Genomic DNA, 19,759 nt, shown 5'->3' with positions numbered 1-19,759 from the left:
TGGGACAGAGGAATCCAGTTCTCCCTGAGTGTGGGGTTCACCATTGTGAGGGACCTGTCAACACTTGCACCATGGGAGTGGGGTGCCGTGTGTGCAAATGCTCAGGGTCTGCGAGGCGTGAAACCCCCTGTTAGTTCTGGAATTCACGGGAGCTCAGCTTCCTTGTGGAGAATGGAGCGGGGACACCTACCCTGCCAGACTGGCCGATCATCTCTTCCGATCCACACACAGATCCGGTCCGAGCAAGAGCTGTGACTTTTCTGCCCTGATCCGAGGACCACTATAACATTCCAATGTGCTAACAGGCAGCCCCTTCAGAGTGTTCCCACAGGTCTCCACATAGCGAGCCCTTCCTGAGGGCTCCATGAATCCCTATTTGACCGAGGAGCTACCAGGGGACCCTGACAGCCTGGACAAAGATGAGGACACAGGCTTCAAACCCAGCTCTCTGCCCGTCCGTGGCCAGCAATGTGACCATAACAGATCACCTACCCCTTCTGAACCTCCACCTGCTGGAACATAAGCTCCAAAGAGGCAGCATTTCATGCCTCAGACACACACCGGCCCAAGACAGTGCCCAGAAAGGATTTCTGAATGAATGGATGAGTCTTCTGAGACTGTGATAATGGAACTAGTTACCATATGTGACAGCAAGGCACACCAGAGTTCTTCCCTGAAGTACAGTCCCGCCTTCCCTGGCCCACATCACTAGCTCAGTAAAGGGCCATAACTATAAGGTCAGGTAACTGTATCAATCAGCGGAAAAGCCACCCCAATCCTGGGTTCCCCCCAAACCCAACTTTCCTGCAATCGCCCGCAGCTGACTCACTGTATGGGCCAGATAACCATCTCGCTTCCTTCTTAGCAGCAGGGTGTGCTGCTAGCTGCCAGCTCACCTGAAATAGTTAGTGTTTGTTAAACGCCCACACCCGCCTGCTGCTGCTGCCTGGGCCGCCATCTCTGGGCAGTGACAAAGTGACAGAGCTATGGGGGGGGGAGGGGGATTCTATTTTGATGAGACGGGTACTATTACAATTCCCATTTTATAGATAAAGAAACTGAATCTCAGAGTGTTAAGTAACTTTTCCCAGGACTAAACAGCTAATAAGTAGCAGAGGTAGGATTTGAACCCAGGCTCATACTACTAACCACTACTAACCCAAATTAATGGACCTCACCCTTACCTCACACCATATACAAAAACTAATCTGAGATGACCTGTGTCCCTAAACCAAAAAGCCAGAATAAAAAAAGCTTCTTGAAGAAAACAGAAGAGAATATCTTCGCTACCTTCAGACGGGTAGAGATTTCTTGGGGGGAAGCCAAGAGCCCTAACCCCGAAAGAAATAAAATACTGATACTCATGATAAGACACAATTAAGAAAATCAACAGGCAAGCCGCCGGCTGGGGGAAATGTGCATAATCCATACATCTGACAAAGGTCTTGTACCCAGAATACTTAAAGAACTACCGTATGTCAACAATAAAAATAAGAGCAAGCCGACAGAAAATGGGCGAAAGCTTTGAACAGACACCTTTGCAAAGAAGACCCAGACAGTCAACAAGTGCACAAATCAGGCCTCAGAATCATTAATCATTAGGGAAATGCAAATTATGCCTTGTGCACAAGAAGATACCATTGTATACTCACTAGAATTGCCGCAATTAAAAAGACTATCAAAACCAAATATTGGGAGGATGTGGAATTCTCACACACTCTGGTACTAAAATTGAAACAGGCACTTTCTCTATGACCCAGCAATTCCATTCCCAGTGTTTACCCAAGAGAAATGAAAGTGTCCACAAAAGGCCTTGAACCAGACTGTTCATAGTAGCCTTATCCATAGTACTCAAACCCCAGAGACAACCCAAGCGTCTATCAATGGTAAATAAACAATTGTTACATCCATACAATCTTGCGTACTGGTCATGCAGTAACAGCGACGGATCACAAAGACATTGGGCTCAGCATGAACAGCTGGACACAAGAGAGATCAAATTGGATAATCCCATTATATGAAGTTCTAGAACAGGGAGAGCTAATCTATGGTGATAGAAATCAGAACCGTGGTAGCCTGTGTGGGTGGGGGTACAGGGGAAGTAGCACTGACAGCGGGTACAAGGGAACTTTCAGGGGTGAAGGACATTCTCTGTGTCTTGTTTTGAGTGGTGTTTATACAGGCACATACATGTGCCCAAAACCATTGAACTGAAGACATACAGCCTGTGCAATTTATCGTATCTTAATTATCCCTCAGTAAAACATATTTATGTGGAGAGATTGAAAAAGACCGTGTGAGAAATCCATTTCCTAGTCCGCACCCCATACCTGCGCCCCAATTCCTGCAGAACTAGGAAAGCGGATTCACACGCTGTGCCCAGAAAGGGCAGCGCTTGGTGGGAAACTGCTTTAGGTGTGTCCTGAAATGTGATGAACAGAGAGACCCCTGTGCAGAGGACTCGTGAGAAGGTTCTCGTGGACCAAGCATCCGCACCTATGGGCATGTCCGTTACAGCTCAGCGCTGCCTTTCTGAGCTAAACAAGCTGGAGATGCTTGTTTTTATGCTTTCATTTTTTTGTTCAAAAACATGCTAGAAACAGCTGCTATAGTCCAGGCCTTGGCTAACACCTGCTGGTCCCTATCCTGGGAGGTCAGGGCAAGCTTCCTCTTCAAGAGGCCATCCTCCAGATGATGGGAAGTTAACCAAGTGATGGAATGAGGAGTGGGGCAGAGATAGGAAGAAAGGCAAGGTCAATGGGTCTTAAACTTTGTTGAACCTCGAAATCTCTGGGGGGGACCTCTGAAGGTCTCCATGCCCAGGCCAACCAACTTGATCAAATTCAGTTGGCCTCCAGGGAGACCAACCAGAGGCTTGGCAATAGAATCTGGGCATCAGATTATTTCCCCAAACTCCCCAGCTGACTCCAAGTTTGAGAACCGGTGTTCTGGACGGAGGGGACATAGTTGAAAGCCAACAAGGCATAGAAAGATCCCCGTGGCTTTGGGAACTAAGGAACAGAGAGGAAAGTGAAGCCCAGAAATGTTGCTGAGGAGGTGTAGTGGGTTTCAAGCCACCACCACAACTTCCGGTCCACCCAGAACCTCAGAATGTGATCTCATTTATAAATAGGGTCTTTGAAGATGTAAACAAGGTAAGGATGGAGATGAAGTCATCCAGGATGAGGGTGGGCCCTAAGTCCAATGAGGGTGTCCTTAGAAGAGGCAGAGAAAGACACATAGAAAAGAAGGCCGTGTGAACACAGAGGAGGAGACTGAATAATGCGGCTACAAGCCAAGGACCCCAGGGACTGCCGGCCACCCCCGGGAGCTAGGAGAGAAGCCTGGAACGGATTCTCCCTCAGAGCCCCCAGAAGGAACCAACCCTGCCCACACCTTGATTTTGGACTTCTGGCCTCCAGATCTGCGACGGATTAAATGTCTGTTGTTTGAAGCCTCCTAGTTGGTGGCAATGGGTTATGCCAGCCCTGGGAAACGCATGCAAGAGAGAAGCAAGGGCTCAACCACTACAGGAAACCTTGAGCCCAAACTGAGAACACTGAGGAGCCCAGTGTGAGGAGGAGTGTCCCATCGCAAGGCGACCGGACGAGGAAAGGCCCGCAGCTGTGATACGTGGGCAGGCTTGTTGTCGGGGAAGATGAGGGTGTGCCATTCTGACCTCTCCCATGTTCTCAGACAAGTGGGAGGCATGGTTATCTGCCTGGAGTGGGAATGGGGGGAAGGGCGGCATCCAGAGCTTAGGAGACTGGAGAAGGTTCAAAATACTCTCTACTGAGAATAAGGGAGGGAACTAAAAGTATCTCCTTGGCAACACTGAAGAGCCAGTGGAAACAAGACTAGAGACATATGAGGCACCCCTCTGTGCAAAGGTGAGATTTGACCTCTGGCACACTGGCCTATAAATACGTATAAGGAATCTGCACATCTAGCAAGTAAGTCCACCTTCCAGACAGTGGCCCCCAGTAGTTTGTTCATGTTCTTTCCACTAGAATCTGAGAACTTACCCTTGATCTCTCAGATGTTACCCAAAAGGCACCTCCAAAGAGTAAATAACTTAGCCTTGCAAATAAGTCCCAGCCCATAGAGTGATTTTCTTACCCACTCACCCTCCCCAAGGGCAATTCACGAGGTCAATTAGTCAATAAATATTTGTTGTACATATACTGTGCCAATGCCTGTGATGAACCAATTGTCAATAAATATTTATTGAGTTTCTCCTGAAGAATCACACAGTAAGTCAATCAGTCCATAAATATTTAGAGAACTACCAGGCACTGGTCTAGAAAATTAGAACAAAGAAGGAAATAAAAATAACTGAAGATTCTGGGTGAGAGGGAAAGTAGCTCACTCTGGTATTGCAGGAAAGAGCGGTGTTATACAAACCAGAAGAAGAAGGTATTTCATAGAACTAGAAAACTGGACACTTTGGATTTGCTCCCTACCGAATAAAAATGAATGAATCACTCTACCAAGAAAGTCTGTTTCCTTAGCTCTCAAAACAAGGTAACTGAATCAGCCAAATGCTTTCTTAAAGAAAAAGGAAAAACCCTATATTCAGGGTTCAAACAACTTTGTATTGCCCAGAAGATCTTGCTGGAAGTGCTTGTGGTTCAGTGATGATCCTTAAAGTCTCAGATCGACATGAGATAAGTTGACATGAGGGACCCAAAGGTGGGGAGGAACCTGGGCTCCTGTGTGTGGTCCTTCCTGGGGCCTCCTATCCCCCACCTTGCTACTAACCACAGCCCCATCCTGGAGAGTGAGTCACTTGCCAGAAAGGGGAGACCTTATCATCTCAAAAGCCCCCAAATCACAGAGGAAGAGCCCGAGTTTCCTTCCCAAAACATCTTCAGATGTTTAAAACAAAGATCGGGGTGGGGCAACCACCATGACTAGTCCTCAGAGGACAGGGGTTGGGTCTTCTGGGTAAAGAAGGGGAATTCCAACGTTTCCGAGATGCTGTTTTTCAACACTTGTCTTCCCTTGTGGCCTACTGTTGGGTCTTTCTCTACTAACATCAGAGCACAAACTCGCCACCACATTCAGCCTGATCGCATCTTGACTCCCAAGGCTGGAAGAAATCAGAGGGTTCCTTCATCCATTTCCAAAGACCAGCCACAACCAAGTTCTGGCTTCTCTCCCAAAGAAGGTTCACCCTCTCTCCTTGCTGGCTTTGAATTCCAAGGGCCAGTCTTTCTCAACCCTTTCTGCATAAAATGTTCATGCTTGCCCTTTACTCAGAGTATTTGATTAAGACTACCTCTGATTAAGCAAAGCCATGTGCAGGTTTTTTCTGATCCATGGGGTATTTTGAATTTGTTGCTGCTTTTTAAAAATCAGGAAACTCTGGTTTATCTTCAAACGTCAGAACATGTGGGCCACACTGAGTGTAGTCTACGTTCCCACATGCACATACTGGCTAGAGTTGAGTAACAACAGCCCCTTTATATGGGGGATGTGCCATTCTGGTCCCCAATCTCCACCACTCCCTATTGCTGCCCACCCAACCCACTTCACTCATTTCCATGACCTCCCTGGCCTCCGTAGGAAACTGATTTTGTGACATCTAGTTATGATAAAATGCCCAATAAAAAAAAAAATCCTGAAACATAATTGACTATGGAGCATGATTATAACATAAAAAAATATTCTTACAAGAGGCTAAAAAAAAAATAATGTAAACAGCTTTTGTTCTGAAACAATGTTTACTTTTTTGTTCTTCTTTATGCTTTTAAAAATGATCTCTATCCTCTCAAAAATGGAATGGACAATAAGCTTTGTCTCATCTAATTTCAAAACCAATAACAAAACTTGCAAAAAAGTACTTAAGAAGGAGCTCGAGAAGCCGGGTGGAAATGTGCCAGGTTCCTGCCCAGAGCCCTTCCACGCGGCAGATCTCAGCCACCGCGCGCTGGACTTTGAAAACCTATATTTTTGTGTGGGCACCGTTGTTTCTGCCAGACCGTAAGCTCGTGCAGGACAGAGAAAGCGTCCTGCTCCTTTGCAGACCCCGCATAGCACAGGACACCAAGAGGACTCTCAGGAAACACACAGGGATGGGCGGAGGGTGACGGGGAAGCATGGCTCCCGCGCACCAAAGCTCCCGCTCAAACCCCAGCCCTGCCACGTTTTGGTTGCATCACCCTATCCCGCATCTCTCTCCCTCCTCAGCTGTAAAGTGTGCGTCATGACACCAGCTGGTACCAAGGACTGCTGTGAGTGTTCAACGAGCTATTGCGTGCTGGGCACTTAGCACAGGGACTGGCAGAGCCCCAGCTCGATAAGCAAGAACCACCGTGACATTGTTGTTACTCTTATTGAAAGAAAAACAGAGGGAAAGAAAAAGAGGACATGATGTACAGTGAACTCACTCCAATGACATCTACCCATTTAAAAAACCACAGCAACATTTACACATCTCTGATCTTCTAAACAAAGCTGGGGACTCCTCATTAGCCGTATTATTTTTTAATTTCCTGTGCGGCTACAAAACCCTCCACAAGTAAACAGAAACAGAGAGAAACCCTTAAATGTGCTCTGGCCCCAGCCCCTTTGGTCATCGGGGCCCACTCTTGATCCTGGTTGGTCCTGTGTATTCTTGCTGGGTACCTGGCCCGGGTGCCTTGCCCGGGGGTGGGGGGAGGGGGGGCAGTGGGAAGTCATGTGTAACTCCACTTTCCAAAGACCAACCCTGCCCAGAGCCCAACTTACAGCACTCGATGGGGTTCGATGCAGTCTGCAGGGAGACGATCCTTCCACTGGACTCTGGAATGTGCACCCGGAAAACCAGCCTCACCCGCGTGTTCTTCCTACCGATGTCCGTCTCGCCTTTGCGCAGCTCAATGTCAGCGTTTCTCAGCTTCAGGATGCCTGCACAGTCGATGCTGCCAGAAGGTTGAAAATCCCATTTACAACCGACCATCTTAGCGAGCAGGAACGATCGCCTACAAAACCCCCTTAGTCAGTTAAGCAAAAGGATTCTATAGCCAGACACGGGAAGAAATTGCAATACACTGATAACTATTTCAGCCAGGGATTTATACCGAGAGGGGGCTAAAACACTTATGAAGCAAATAGAGAAATTCCCCAGTGGAAATTACTTCTCTAAGGAGATTTTTCATGCCAATCTTTCGACTCTCCAAAGTATCTGAAAAATTCAAATACGCAACTGGCAAAAGTTGCTCCTGGACTATTCAATAGATAAGAATAGTGTAGCAACATTAACATCTTAAACTTGAGAAATGCACTGTGGTCATGTAAGAATGCATTCCTGTTCTTAGGATATGCACACAGAAGTACTAAGAAAGTCAAAACGCGTGATTTCTACAACTATCTCTCAAATGGTTCAGGAAAAAATGGAGAGTCGTAAAGCCAATATGAAAAATGCTCACAATTGGCAGGTCCAGGTGAACAGTACACAGGAGTTCTTTCTATGGTGCTTACAGTTTTTCTGTAAGTTTGAGACTTTTTTTAATAAAGTTTTTTCAACTCTAATACATGGGTGCAATGATTCCCAAATTTTAGCCACGTGTAAATGACTTGGTGAGTTTTGACCTATCTGCATCATTACTTAATAATAATTTTCTGTAGGTCAAATAAATTCTTTAAATGTAAATGAATTTAGTCTCATCCCAACCAACATAATCCAAAGATGGGTAAGTATTCTTTCTCTCAATACACGTGCAAAATATCTAGGTAAAGAACTTGGAAAATAGAAACTTTTTTTTTTTTTTTCTGAAGCTGGAAACGGGGAGAAACAGTCAGACAGACTCCTGCATGCGCCCGACCGGGATCCACCCGGCATGCCCACCAGGGGCGATGCTCTGCCCACCAGGGGCGATGCTTTGCCCCTCCAGGGCGTCGCTCTGCTGCGACCAGAGCCACTCTAGCGCCTGGAGCAGAGGCCAAGGAGCCATCCCCAGCGCCCGGGCCATCTTTGCTCCAATGGAGCCTTGGCTGCAGGAGGGGAAGAGAGAGACAGAGAGGAAGAGGGGGGGTGGAGAAGCAAATGGGCGCTTCTCCTATGTGCCCTGGCCGGGAATCGAACCCGGGTCCCCCGCACGCCAGGCCAACGCTCTACCGCTGAGCCAACCAGCCAGGGCCGGAAAATAGACACTTTTAAAACAGTGATCTCTCTGGGTCCATCACAGATTGGGAACCACCATCCACAACTGTTTCCGTCGACTCCGTGGAGTCTCCGCTCCCAAATCCCGGCCACTGGTCCCGCTCATGCCCACTGTCCTCAGTCCCTCCCAGCTCTTACGTCGCCCTCATGTTGTTTTTTGGCTCCAGCGGGATCTCCAGGACTTTGGTGTTGCCCACGATCTTCTCGTAGCTGGTGGTGGTGACAGTTTTTCCCGTGATCCGGTGCACCTGGTAGAAGGCGTGGGGTTTAAGGATCCGCTCATCGGCTGTCCCAATGAAGATCTGGAGCCCCAGGGGCTTGTTTTCCATGTAGCCATGGAGCTGGGGGAGAGAAAACAAAATCAAATTATTTTAGCGCCCTTGACAGGCAGGATGTGGCGGCTGTGGCCCAACAAACAAAAAGGGCTGCAGAAAGAGCACGGGACTGTTGCTTCGTCTGGAGGACTGGAGACCTGGAAGCAGCCAGAGGAGACTGCTTCAGAAAGTACATCACAGGGATCTTCTCTAACTGGGACTAGTAAGCAGCCACAGGAAAGAATGGGGTAGATCAGAATTGCATTTACAAAGAAACAGACAGAAACTATGCTTAAATGCCAGTCGGAGGGTTTGGGGGGATGTTGGTATTGCAATGGTAGTGAGGCTAGAAAATAATCAGAAAAGATAAACCAGAGCTCTTAACAATGGATGCCAGGGAAGATGAGAAGAAGCAGCTTTCACTTTTATACTCCTGTATGGCAATTAACAAGTTTGATTTTGTAATTAAAAAAAAAAAATGAGCAAGGCAAAAGCACCCTCATCTAAGAAGTCAACAGAAAACGAGACTGGAAGAAAAGATGTACAACATATAACGGACCGAAGATTAGTATAAAGAATGCCTACAAGTGAGTAAGTCAAGGACAAGATTCCCCAGCCATCCTATTTAAAACTGACCACCCCCCAGTGGCTCTCCCTGGCTCCTTCTCCTTCTCTTTATCGCATCTAACATATGTTTCCTCAATTCCTTTTGCTTAGGTCTCCCCCACACACTTAGGATATCTCCCCTTGAGGGCCAGAATGTCTGTTTCTTCAATTTGCCACAAAATCCCTAGCACCTAAAATAATGCTGGGCATGGAGTAGATATCCTAGCACATATTTGCTGAATGAATTAATAAAACTATCCAACAGAAAAAAAGGGAGCAAGAGATTTGAATAGGCAGTTCACAGAAAAACAAATAGCCATTAGCACAGAGAAGATGTTCAGTTTGACATGTAAACAGGAAAATGCAAATTAAACAACCAAGAGATGCCACTTTCACCTAGATTGGCATGCATGTAGATATTGGATCATATCAAGTACTTTGCAGACTGTGGGGACCCAGGCACGGCCATGCTGCTGATAGGAACATAAACTGGTATAATTCTATACTTTTAAAGAGTATTAGAGTAACAGTTAGGAAAATTAAAAATACGTATTCCCTATGACCCAGTAATTTCATTTCTCAGTATATATACCCTAGAAGATATTGTGCATACAGGAGATATGCACAGACATCTTAATTTTAAAAAATGGAACAATAAACAACTAGTTACATCAACAGGCTTAGGAGCAGTATGACATATCCAGGCTATGAAAGAACTGCAGACTTATTATTATTTTAAAAAATAATACGGAAGAGATCTCTGGACTGATCCAAAAAGATCTAGTCATACTGTTGAAAGAGAAAAGCAGTTCATAGAAAAAGTTGGATAGTATGATACAACCTATTCTTTAAATGCTGAATGTTTTCAATGTATCCATTTATATGGATGTAAATGCAACAGGAAAAGATGTAGAAGGATGCACTCCAAACTGACCACATCATGATCACTGATTCTAGGGATGGAAGAGGAGACCAAGATTGAAAAGGTCATCTTTAAATTTATTCACAATGTTATAAGAAGAATGTATTTCTGGAAACTTGTGAAAATTAACATGGGTTTTGAAAAATACATAACAAAAGATAAAAAGTGTACCAAGTTGAGAATTTGAAGATGGGTTTCTGTCTTGCCACTCCCCAGCTGGGAAATGCTGGGCAAATCATTGAATCTTTCTGTGCCTCTGTTCCTTTCTTTGCAAACGGAAGGGGGCTATGACAAATGACAACTCACTAAGATCCCGCCCTTCTATAACATCCTATGAAATTCCAGTCAACTGCCAAAAAAAAAAACCAAAGGTCCAATGGATGATCACACATGGTCTAGATAGAATTGTGCTGTCCAATATAAAAATTAAACTTAACTGAAAATTCAGTTTCTTGGTTGTATTAGTCACACATCAATTGGTCAATAGGCAACAATGGTGAGTGGCCACGGTAGTGGACAGCACGAAAACAGAACATCTCCATCATCGAGAAAGATGGAATTTTCTCATACCCGTCTAAAAACTATACAAAGAGATGGGCTGGAAATGGAGCAGAGCCAGATGTCAACCTTTTTCAGAATCGGCTAGCCCGACACCCACGACATTCACTTATGTGTCTGATACACACCCGAGAGGCAACCTAGGGCGAAGATGGAAATCCAAACAAGAGCCTCTTATCTTTCTCCCCCATGCAAATTGAAGAACAGGGCACTATTCTCCGTGACAAAAATCCAGGGAAGAAGGGCACTGTTGAGAAGAGATTTTGTTTTGCTTTGCATTTGGACCCAAGATAAATATATTTCCTCATCCCGCCTCCTGCATTCATCAGGAAATGGTAAACACAGCATCACGAATGGAGAAGAAAGCAGGTAGACAGATAGTCTGAGGTCCCTTCCTCCTCTGATGATAGAAGAGCAGAAAGTGCAGCCAGAATGTATTCATGGTAAACACCCAGGGAACACCTGCAGATAAAGCCTGCCATGTCCCCACAGCTCCACCTGAATCCAGCTACCTCTGTCTCCTCCCCTGCTGGCATACGTAATCCAAGCCACCACTGCCTCTCTCTGGAGTGGCCACCACTGCCCCCTAACTGACCTCTTGCTGGTTTTTCACAGGAAAATCTAATGTTCTTCTTTAAATGCAAATCAGAATAAGGTGTGCCCCAGTTTAGAACCCTCCAAAGACTTCCTGTGGCCTTAGAAATAAAATTGAAACTTGGTGCCATTGTCTGTCAGGCTTCCAACAGCTCAGCCTCTGCCTTCTTTTCCCTTCACCCCATTAGGCTCCCGACAACACCAGTCATCCTTCTGTTCCCCAGTCACATCAAACTCTTTCTGACCTCAGGGCCTTTGCACAGCCTTCTTTTCTGCTATTTGGAATACTCTCCCATCAATACATTTAGTTCTCTGATTTTCAAGTCTTTCTGGAACCACAGTATTTACATAAAGCCAGTGTCAGAGCCAGCTCTTTCAGCCTTGCAAGAGCCAACTGTTAAATTTTTAGAAGTTTTAAGAATCAGTTGATGTCATTTTTGGTAGCTTGAAGTCAGCCATGGTGGGAATATTTCAACCACAAAAATTGGCAAATGCTAAAAATCGGTCTCGTTTTTTTCTCAAAAAAAATTGATATTAAGCTTTCACTAGCACACTGCTGGAACAGTTGTTTCATGACTATCTGAAATTTTGTTAGTTGTTTATTTGCTCAGTCTATCTCTCTCCCACCTGAATGCGAGGTCTATGGCAGGAAGAACATTGTTTATTTTGCTCAGTGTGGTCCATATACGTGTTGAATGATCACCATCACAACAATGCAGCAGCTAACTAAGGGTGCACTTCCCTCAAGCCAGGCACTGCACTCAATGTTTTACCAGTATCCCAACATCTCTAGGCAGTGCGGGCCCATTTTATAGGTGAGGAAACTGAGGCTTGCAACGGTCACGCACCTAGTCCCAGTCAATACTGTTAGTAGATGGCAGAGGTACAATGTAAACACTGGGCTATCAGGCTCTAGGTCCACCCCCTTAACCAACACACTCTCTATGTCCTTGGCCATCGGCTCTGTGTCCCTGATCTCTGGTCTATGACTACAAGTCAGAAAGTGCCAATTGGGTCCTCAAAGGAAACATGAGAAGTGCTAAATGATAAGATCGAGGGTGTTCTTCCTGTTGAACAAGAGAAAAAAAGGGAGAAGGAAAAAGGAAAAGAGAAAGACAATAGCAACCAAAACAGATAACGTTGCCCCTTGAGAGAGAAACCCTCTCCTTTAAGGAGGACCCCCTCTGGGTCCCGGAGCAGGCCCTGGTTGAGCTGAACTAGCTGATACAGCACGGGCAGATGGAATCCGCCTCGCTTTGCTGAGCATCCCCTCCCCTGTAACATCAGAGGGGGGCGTGAGATAGCAGAAAAAACGGACTTCCCACTTGGTCAGACGTCTGTGGACTCAATCCCAGCCCTGCTTCCTCATAGCTGTGTGTCTTTGGAGCAGTGAGCTCACCCCTGTGAGTTTCCATTTGTTCATATAAAACAGAGACATCACCTCCCACACACCAGGGCTCCTTCGAAGACTAAATAAGACACCTCTGAAAGGCCCCAAAGCACAACACCCAGTAGGTGCCCACAAAACACGAATTTTCCTTGTCATCAGAGGACGATGCAAATTCATACACGGAGGTGATATTACAGAACTGAATGGGAAGGCGAAGAATGAATGTAACAGGCTGCAGAGTGAGAACCAACCCGAAACAGCCTCGTGTGTGGCACTAACTCCGGTCTTCACTGTGGGCTGAGCAGCCACTGACACGGCATGCTGGGGGAAGGAGGGGACTGCACCACCCTGCGAGAAAAGAACATTTTCCCTACACTTTCCACCTCCTCTGCCCCAGAAGGTGCTAGAAGGTACCAGAAGGTGCCCAGACCCTGATTGCTCAGTGTGCTTATCCTGGAAGAGCCGCCAGCTCTCTGGGGGTTTTGTACAAAGAATGGAGAGCTATTTACTTGCTTCTCCAAAAAAAAAAATGAATGTTTTGGGTTCTACAACTACAACTTGATGTCTCTAGATGGAGTGATCTGCCCTCGAGGTTCCAAAATATTCTGCTGTCCCCATTTTAGGGACCATTGGTCACAGGGCCTCTCTCCAGTCTTCTCCAAAGGTCAGGTCTTCTCAAGAACATGGGCAAGCTGGGTTGCCTTCCAGCCATCGCAGACACTGATGCAGCCTAGAAGCTCAAGTTCAACCAGCCTCCAAAGCCATCGCAGACACTGCTGCAGCCTAGAAGCTCAAGTTCAACCAGCCTCCAAAGCCATCGCAGACACTGCTGCAGCCTAGAAGCTCAAGTTCAACCAGCCTCCAAAGCCATCGCAGACACTGCTGCAGCCTAGAAGCTCAAGTTCAACCAGCCTCCAAAGCCATCGCAGACACTGCTGCAGCCTAGAAGCTCAAGTTCAACCAGCCTCCAAAGCCATCGCAGACACTGCTGCAGCCTAGAAGCTCAAGTTCAACCAGCCTCCAAAGCAGGAGGCTCCACTTCCTGCAGCCGAGGTGAGAGGGAAAGTTTTCTGCTGCTTGTCATTTCCCAGGCTGTCGACAAGTTTCCAGGAAGTAGGGGTGTTTCTGATGCACATCATGAGGGCTGATGCCCGAGCAGGGAGGCCCAGGCTGATTTAATCGGCACAGCAGTGCTCAGAGGAAAGGAGGGGAAGAAAGCTGTGGTCAAACAGGGTGAAGTGCCTGGCTCCTGACCCTACAGCTCGAAAGCCATCAGATGGAACCCCAGGGATGAGGGGATATTTGCCTCCCCTGTGTTACAGCTGACCCCTGTCTCAGAAAAAGGCCAGCTCTCCTGAGTCCGGATTGTGCAGTGTAAGACAGGCAGGTGGATTCCACCAGCTCATCAAGAGCAACTCAGAAGGCAGCCTCTCAGACTCACAGTGTCACAGAGAGAGCTCATCAGACCCACCCCACCTCCAGGCTCCTCCTTCTCTTACCCTGATGCACAGAGAGAGCTCATCAGACCCACCCCACCTCCAGGCTCCTCCTTCTCTCACCCTGATGCACAGAGAGAGCATCAGACCCACCCCACCTCCAGGCTCCTCCTTCTCTCACCCTGATGCACAGAGAGAGCTCATCAGACCCACCCCACCTCCAGGCTCCTCCTTCTCGTACCCTGATGCACAGAGAGAGCTCATCAGACCCACCCCACCTCCAGGCTCCTCCTTCTCTTACCCTGATGCACAGAGAGAGCTCATCAGACCCACCCCACCTTCAGGCTCCTCCTTCTCGTACCCTGATGCACAGAGAGAGCTCATCAGACCCACCCCACCTCCAGGCTCCTCCTTCTCGTACCCTGATGCACAGAGAGAGCTCATCAGACCCACCCCACCTTCAGGCTCCTCCTTCTCTTACCCTGATGCACAGAGAGCTCATCAGACCCACCCCACCTTCAGGCTCCTCCTTCTCTTACCTTGATGCACAGAGAAAAGGGCATCGATTTTTGTTGATTCTTGCTTTTCCTCTGTTTCATTATAAAAGTTAGTAAGGGTTCATTCATTGTAAGAAAAACAGGCAATTTAATAATACAGAAATTATAAAGAAAATAGTCCCTCAAAATAAGTGTTTCTCTTTACATCCTTCCAGATTTTTCTTCTAGGCAAATGGATAAACATACCGTATCTTCCCATGTATAAGATGCACCTTAATTTTAGGGCCCAAAATTTGAAAAAAAATGTATTACATAAAGTTATTGAACTCAAGTTTTATTCATCATAAAATTCATACAACTTCTAATCACTGTCAAAACTCCCATCCATTAGCTTGTCCTCATCTGTGTCTAATGATGAATTCACTCACTGTCTTCATATATTGCCTTGTTCTCAGTTCCATCTATGGCATTTGAAATGTCACAACCACTGTATAAGACACATCTAGTTTTTAGACCCAAATTTTTCCAAAAAGGATGCGTCTTATACACGGGGAATATGGTATTTGGGAGTCTATTTTACATATTGTTTCCACTTAACAATACAGTATGATTATTTTCCCTTGCTATTAAGTCTTGTTTTATGACACAATCATAAATGACAGCCTCTTATTTCCCAGGGCTCAGACTAGCAGACGGTGAGATGCCCTTGGTGCATGGTTTAAGGAGGCACTGACTCTTAGGGTCATGCAAATGCAAGGTGGGCACCTGAGAACCAGTGCTGCCTTAAATTTTGCCTTCACCCCTCCCTTACGTCCCCACTCCCACTGTGTCTCACTTGCCTCATCTAGGTCCTAGTCCTGATGTTCCCATCCTACCCACCGGACCACAGTTGTAATTTACCCCTACAGTCAGACACTTAGGTTGTTTCGAACTTCCCCCATTATAAACACTGCAATGAGAACTCTTATAAATGACGCTTCCTTGAAAACAATTTATCAGCTCCACTCAGAGCTTTTTAAACACTCTCAGATGGATGGGACGGGGCTGCCACCAGATCCAAAAATATGGGATTGATTTTCAAAATGGCAACCGGCCAAAGAAACTGTTTTAAATTTTACTAAAATCAAACTTTAACAATGTTAAGTAGCATTTTTTTTGGTTGAATTTGGAACATTAGGAAATTGGTATCATCCTCAAAGATTTCACTCTGAAAGAAGAGAGAAGCCCGCGGGCATGTTTTATTGCTGTTCCGCGCTGCCACATAGCACGTGGAGAGACAATCTGTACAAGTACACATGGTTCCCAGATCCCGCCTGTATTTTTGGATACAAATGTCACATAATATACCTGCCATCCCCGCCCCATGCCCATCCCTCACACACGTGTGCATGTCCACACACACCACAAACACACAGGCACACACCAGGGAAACTAATGCATAATTTTTCTCTCATCTCGGTCATCCCAACAAGCACTGCCTATCCATCTAATGAGCACGTTAATAACTTGTCAAAAATCCCAATTCTCAATACCTCCGGCTGCCTTGGCGCCATATTGGGTCCATTTCAAAGTCCCGACAATGCTATTTCCTAAAGCCCACTCAGATCCACCACTCTCTCCTCCTCCATGACTTCTTCCACCGTGAAGGTGGTAGAGCAAACTACCACTGTCCTCACCCTCCGTTCTCCACCCTGGCCAAAATGACCTTTTATAAACTTCTGTTGGCTATCAATCAATCACTCTCAGCTCCCATTGGTTCCAAGGCCCTGCGTGACCTGGCCCCGCCCCACATCACGCTCCCACCCCCTTTCCGCATTCTTCCCAGTGTCTGGTTTTTCAGGAACAACTCTACCCCCTTCCCTCCACCTCCTCCCTTGCCTCTGTCCTCATTAATTCCTAGTTACACTGAAGAGCATGGCTCAAATGTTACTTCACAAGAAAATCTTTCCTTGCTCCCCAGATGAGGCGGGGCCTTCCAGTAACAGTCATCTTTGTTGTGTTTTATCATAACTGCAAGATATAATTAGTTACCCAATTAGTCGGTGCCGGCTTGCCTTTCCATTCCCTTAAAGTTCTATGCATTATTCAACTGCCCTTTACCAAAGAGGAAACTGAGGCTCAGAGACGCGGGGTCGCCCACCACGCCAAGGGGCAGAGCAGGGGTGTGCAGCCGGGTCTGAGAGCGGGAGGAGTGCTTCCTTCCTCTGCTCTGCGGGATGATGTAAAAGACGGGATGCGGGTGCCACCCATCCAAAACCTGACCTGGTTGAAACATGGAAACCTGCCAGCGGAGTCTGCTGCCACAGGATCCACCCACATCTGCGGTAGTCGATCTCGCAGTGATCTTTCAGACGGACAAATGTCCACTCCCTCTGCCGCTGTAATTCCACTTACAGGTGGGTTTTTTATGGACAGTCTGGCAGATGTGTGGGAAAAACCAAAAACAAAGTTATTCGATGTAGCACTCTTTAAAATGGCAAAAAGACTGGAACAACCTAAAGGCCCATCAGAAGAGTACTCTAGTAGTATAATGTGGAATATAACGCTTTTATTTAAAGAGAAATGAACACGCTAGGGAGCAGCAGCACAGTTCATGGGCATGGCACCCCCTGCAGGTGTGCAGTGCACACCCTGGGAGCCTTTCACATACTGCTACAGAACCATCTCCAATATATACCGTAACAATGACAACCGACAGGTCTGTTTGTGTAAGGTGTGTGTGTGTGTGGGGGGGGGTGTCTATGTATGTGTCGCTAGCCAAAATAAAATGAAAAAGTAAAACTCAGGCCCTATATTTAAACGTCCACTGGATTTTGGCCATTCTCACGGAGGAGCTCTGTTGTTCCAGGGACCCTCATGGGTGTGGCTCCCTGGACCACGACACAAAAAGTATTATTCAACATAAAAGTTACTTTCTGAATGTGTCACATAAAAAAAAATAAATAAGACAAAACATTCATTTGAAGAAGGAGACCCTCCTCTGCTCTGTTCTTTGGGAATCTTGATATTTCCCTAAAGGCCACAAAAAAAGAAAACTAAAGCGATGAAGGGACTAATGCCTGGGCAATGCCCCATCCCAGGCTGAAGGACCAAACACCCACCCACAGTAACCCCGAGAGCAGGAGTCCAACCCCAAGATGGAGGCCTCCAGCAAAGGAAGAGGCAGGCAGAGGTGAACTCTTTGAGTTCAGGGTGTGGGAAGAACTGCAAGTTCAAGAGAGAAGCCAACCACACACCACATCCAGCTGCGTAGCAAGCCCTGCTTCCTTCGATGTTCAGAACCCATCCGGAATCGAGCCGCTTCTCACCAGCCTTGTTACCACTAAGAAGGTCTGAGCTGGCATCCCCTCTCCCCTGACTGTCGCAGTAGACTCTTCCCTGGGCCCATTTCCTGCCTGGCCTGTTGCAGTAGCCTCCTTCCTGCTCTCCCTGCTTCCATCCTTGCCCACCTTGCCCCCTCTACCTGGACAAAGTCTTCTCCACACAGCAGCTAGAATGAGCTTGAAAAACATAAGTCAACATCTTATTGTTCCTCTAGTCAAAACCCCCCAACAGCAAACCCCTTGCTCAGATCAAAAAGCCAATGTCCATATATATGATCCGGCCTCCTCTTCTCCACCTCCAGCCCACCCTCTCCCTCCTTCAGCTGCAGCCACACTGGCCTTGTCCTTAAACACACAACCAGGCATGCTCCTGTCTCAGGGTCTCCACACATAGTGTTCCCTCTGCTGGAACGCTCTTCCCCATATCCACAGGGCTCATCCCTCTCTCCATTCAAACCTCTCCTCAGATGACCCCTCACTGGAGCAGCCATCCCCAACCGTGACCCCAATGTGGCACCCTACGCCCTTTCTCTCTTCATCCGCCCACCCTGCTTTTTACACGGCGGTAGCCATTAATCACCACCTGACATGGCATGACATGTTTATTTGCCTTTTTTCAATGTGTGCGCAGCCCTAGGAGGGAGGAGAGCCCGACAGCAGGGGTTGGAGTGACAGTGACTCCACCTGACCCTCCTCGGCCCCATCACAAAGAGCGGTTACGCTGCCCACACTGGCTTCCCTCCAGCTCAGGCTTATCTCCCTGGCCCACAGCGGCCATTGTGTTGTTTGTGCCCAGCGTGGGCAGGCCTCTCGGCTGGTTGGACAAGTGGTACCTGAATGGCCCTGTTCCAGAGGTGACAGTCCCTGCAGGGTGTGATGACACACGAGAGCCTCGTATCTGCTCTCTGACCCAAGCTGGGACCCCGCAGGCCGGATGTGTCTTCGGCCTGGCAGGAGACCTCTGTGACCAGCCATTAACAGATGCCTCCACAGATAGGGCCATGTTTTGAAATCACATGGTGAGCCATCAAAAGAGAATTAGACGTTTTGCACACGCTCACAAACAAGTCCATCTCTCTCAGTATTCTAAATTAAGAATCAAGTCATTCTATATTTCTCACATCACTGGAAATTAAAAACAGACATATCTACCGCATAGCAAGCACGCTCACTGAAGAGCCGCTGGATGGCCTGAAACATGCTGAATTTGTTTCCAATTACCATGTCCACATTTGAAACCCCGAGGAAGCCATAGGAAGCGGTGTGGAGAGATCAGAGGCGAGGCCCATTAGCCTAACGGGATTCGGGACCAAGGGCTGCACCCCAATTCCCTCTCCCCACAGCCTCTTCCCAGGGATCCTTGAACAAAGAAACTGGATCATTTGGCTGCCTTCTCCTCCAGTCAGGGGCCCGAGACACCAACTCTCCCTTCTCTGCCCTCACCCACCCCTCCCCACTGTCAACCCACATCTTCTGGTCCCCTCGACAGAGCTGTCAGCTCAGCTCTGGCTCGCCACCAGTAACCCTCTCCTGCGGGCCAAGGAGCAACTGAGTCATCTAGGAGACGAATCTGGAAGTCCGGACTGAAATATGCAAGCCTTCTCTGAATCGACCTTTGGAGGGAGTTGTGTGTTTTGGGGTTGTTTTTTTTAAAGAAGCCAAACAAGTACTCCTTGCATCTTCTCTCCGTACCCCTCCTTGAGTATGCCAGTGTCATGAGCCCCAGAACCAGACCATCTGGGGTTACTTCTCGGCACTTACTCTGTCCTGATAGGGAAGTTAGTCTACCTCTCCAGGACTCAGTTTCTTCATCTGTAAATGGGGCCCATGACACTACACACTCTTTGGGCTGTTGGGAGGATCAAGTGAGTTACATATAAAGCATGTAGCTAGCATTCAATAAACATCAGCTTTTATTGCTATTCATCCACCTATGGCTGAGTGACTTTAGACAATTAAATCCTCTTCTCTAG

At 47.2% G+C, this 19,759-nt stretch overlaps 1 protein-coding gene across 2 annotated transcripts in view; it reads right to left on the bottom strand.

Moving 5' to 3' along the window:
• The window catches only part of NFATC2 (nuclear factor of activated T cells 2), a 144,254-nt gene that overhangs the window by 68,730 nt on the left and 55,765 nt on the right, over nt 1-19,759 (bottom strand). For both annotated transcript variants that reach the window (XM_066387485.1, XM_066387484.1), the window contains exons 4-5: nt 8,285-8,487; nt 6,733-6,905 (exon numbers count right to left, since the gene is read on the bottom strand). In XM_066387485.1, the coding sequence (XP_066243582.1) occupies nt 6,733-6,905; nt 8,285-8,487 (376 nt within the window). The remainder of the gene's footprint in view (nt 1-6,732; nt 6,906-8,284; nt 8,488-19,759) is intronic.

The sequence above is a fragment of the Saccopteryx leptura genome, chromosome 5 (genome assembly GCF_036850995.1).
Source record: "Saccopteryx leptura isolate mSacLep1 chromosome 5, mSacLep1_pri_phased_curated, whole genome shotgun sequence".
NCBI lineage: Eukaryota > Metazoa > Chordata > Mammalia > Chiroptera > Emballonuridae > Saccopteryx > Saccopteryx leptura.
This window is presented reverse-complemented; position numbering and strand designations above follow the sequence as displayed.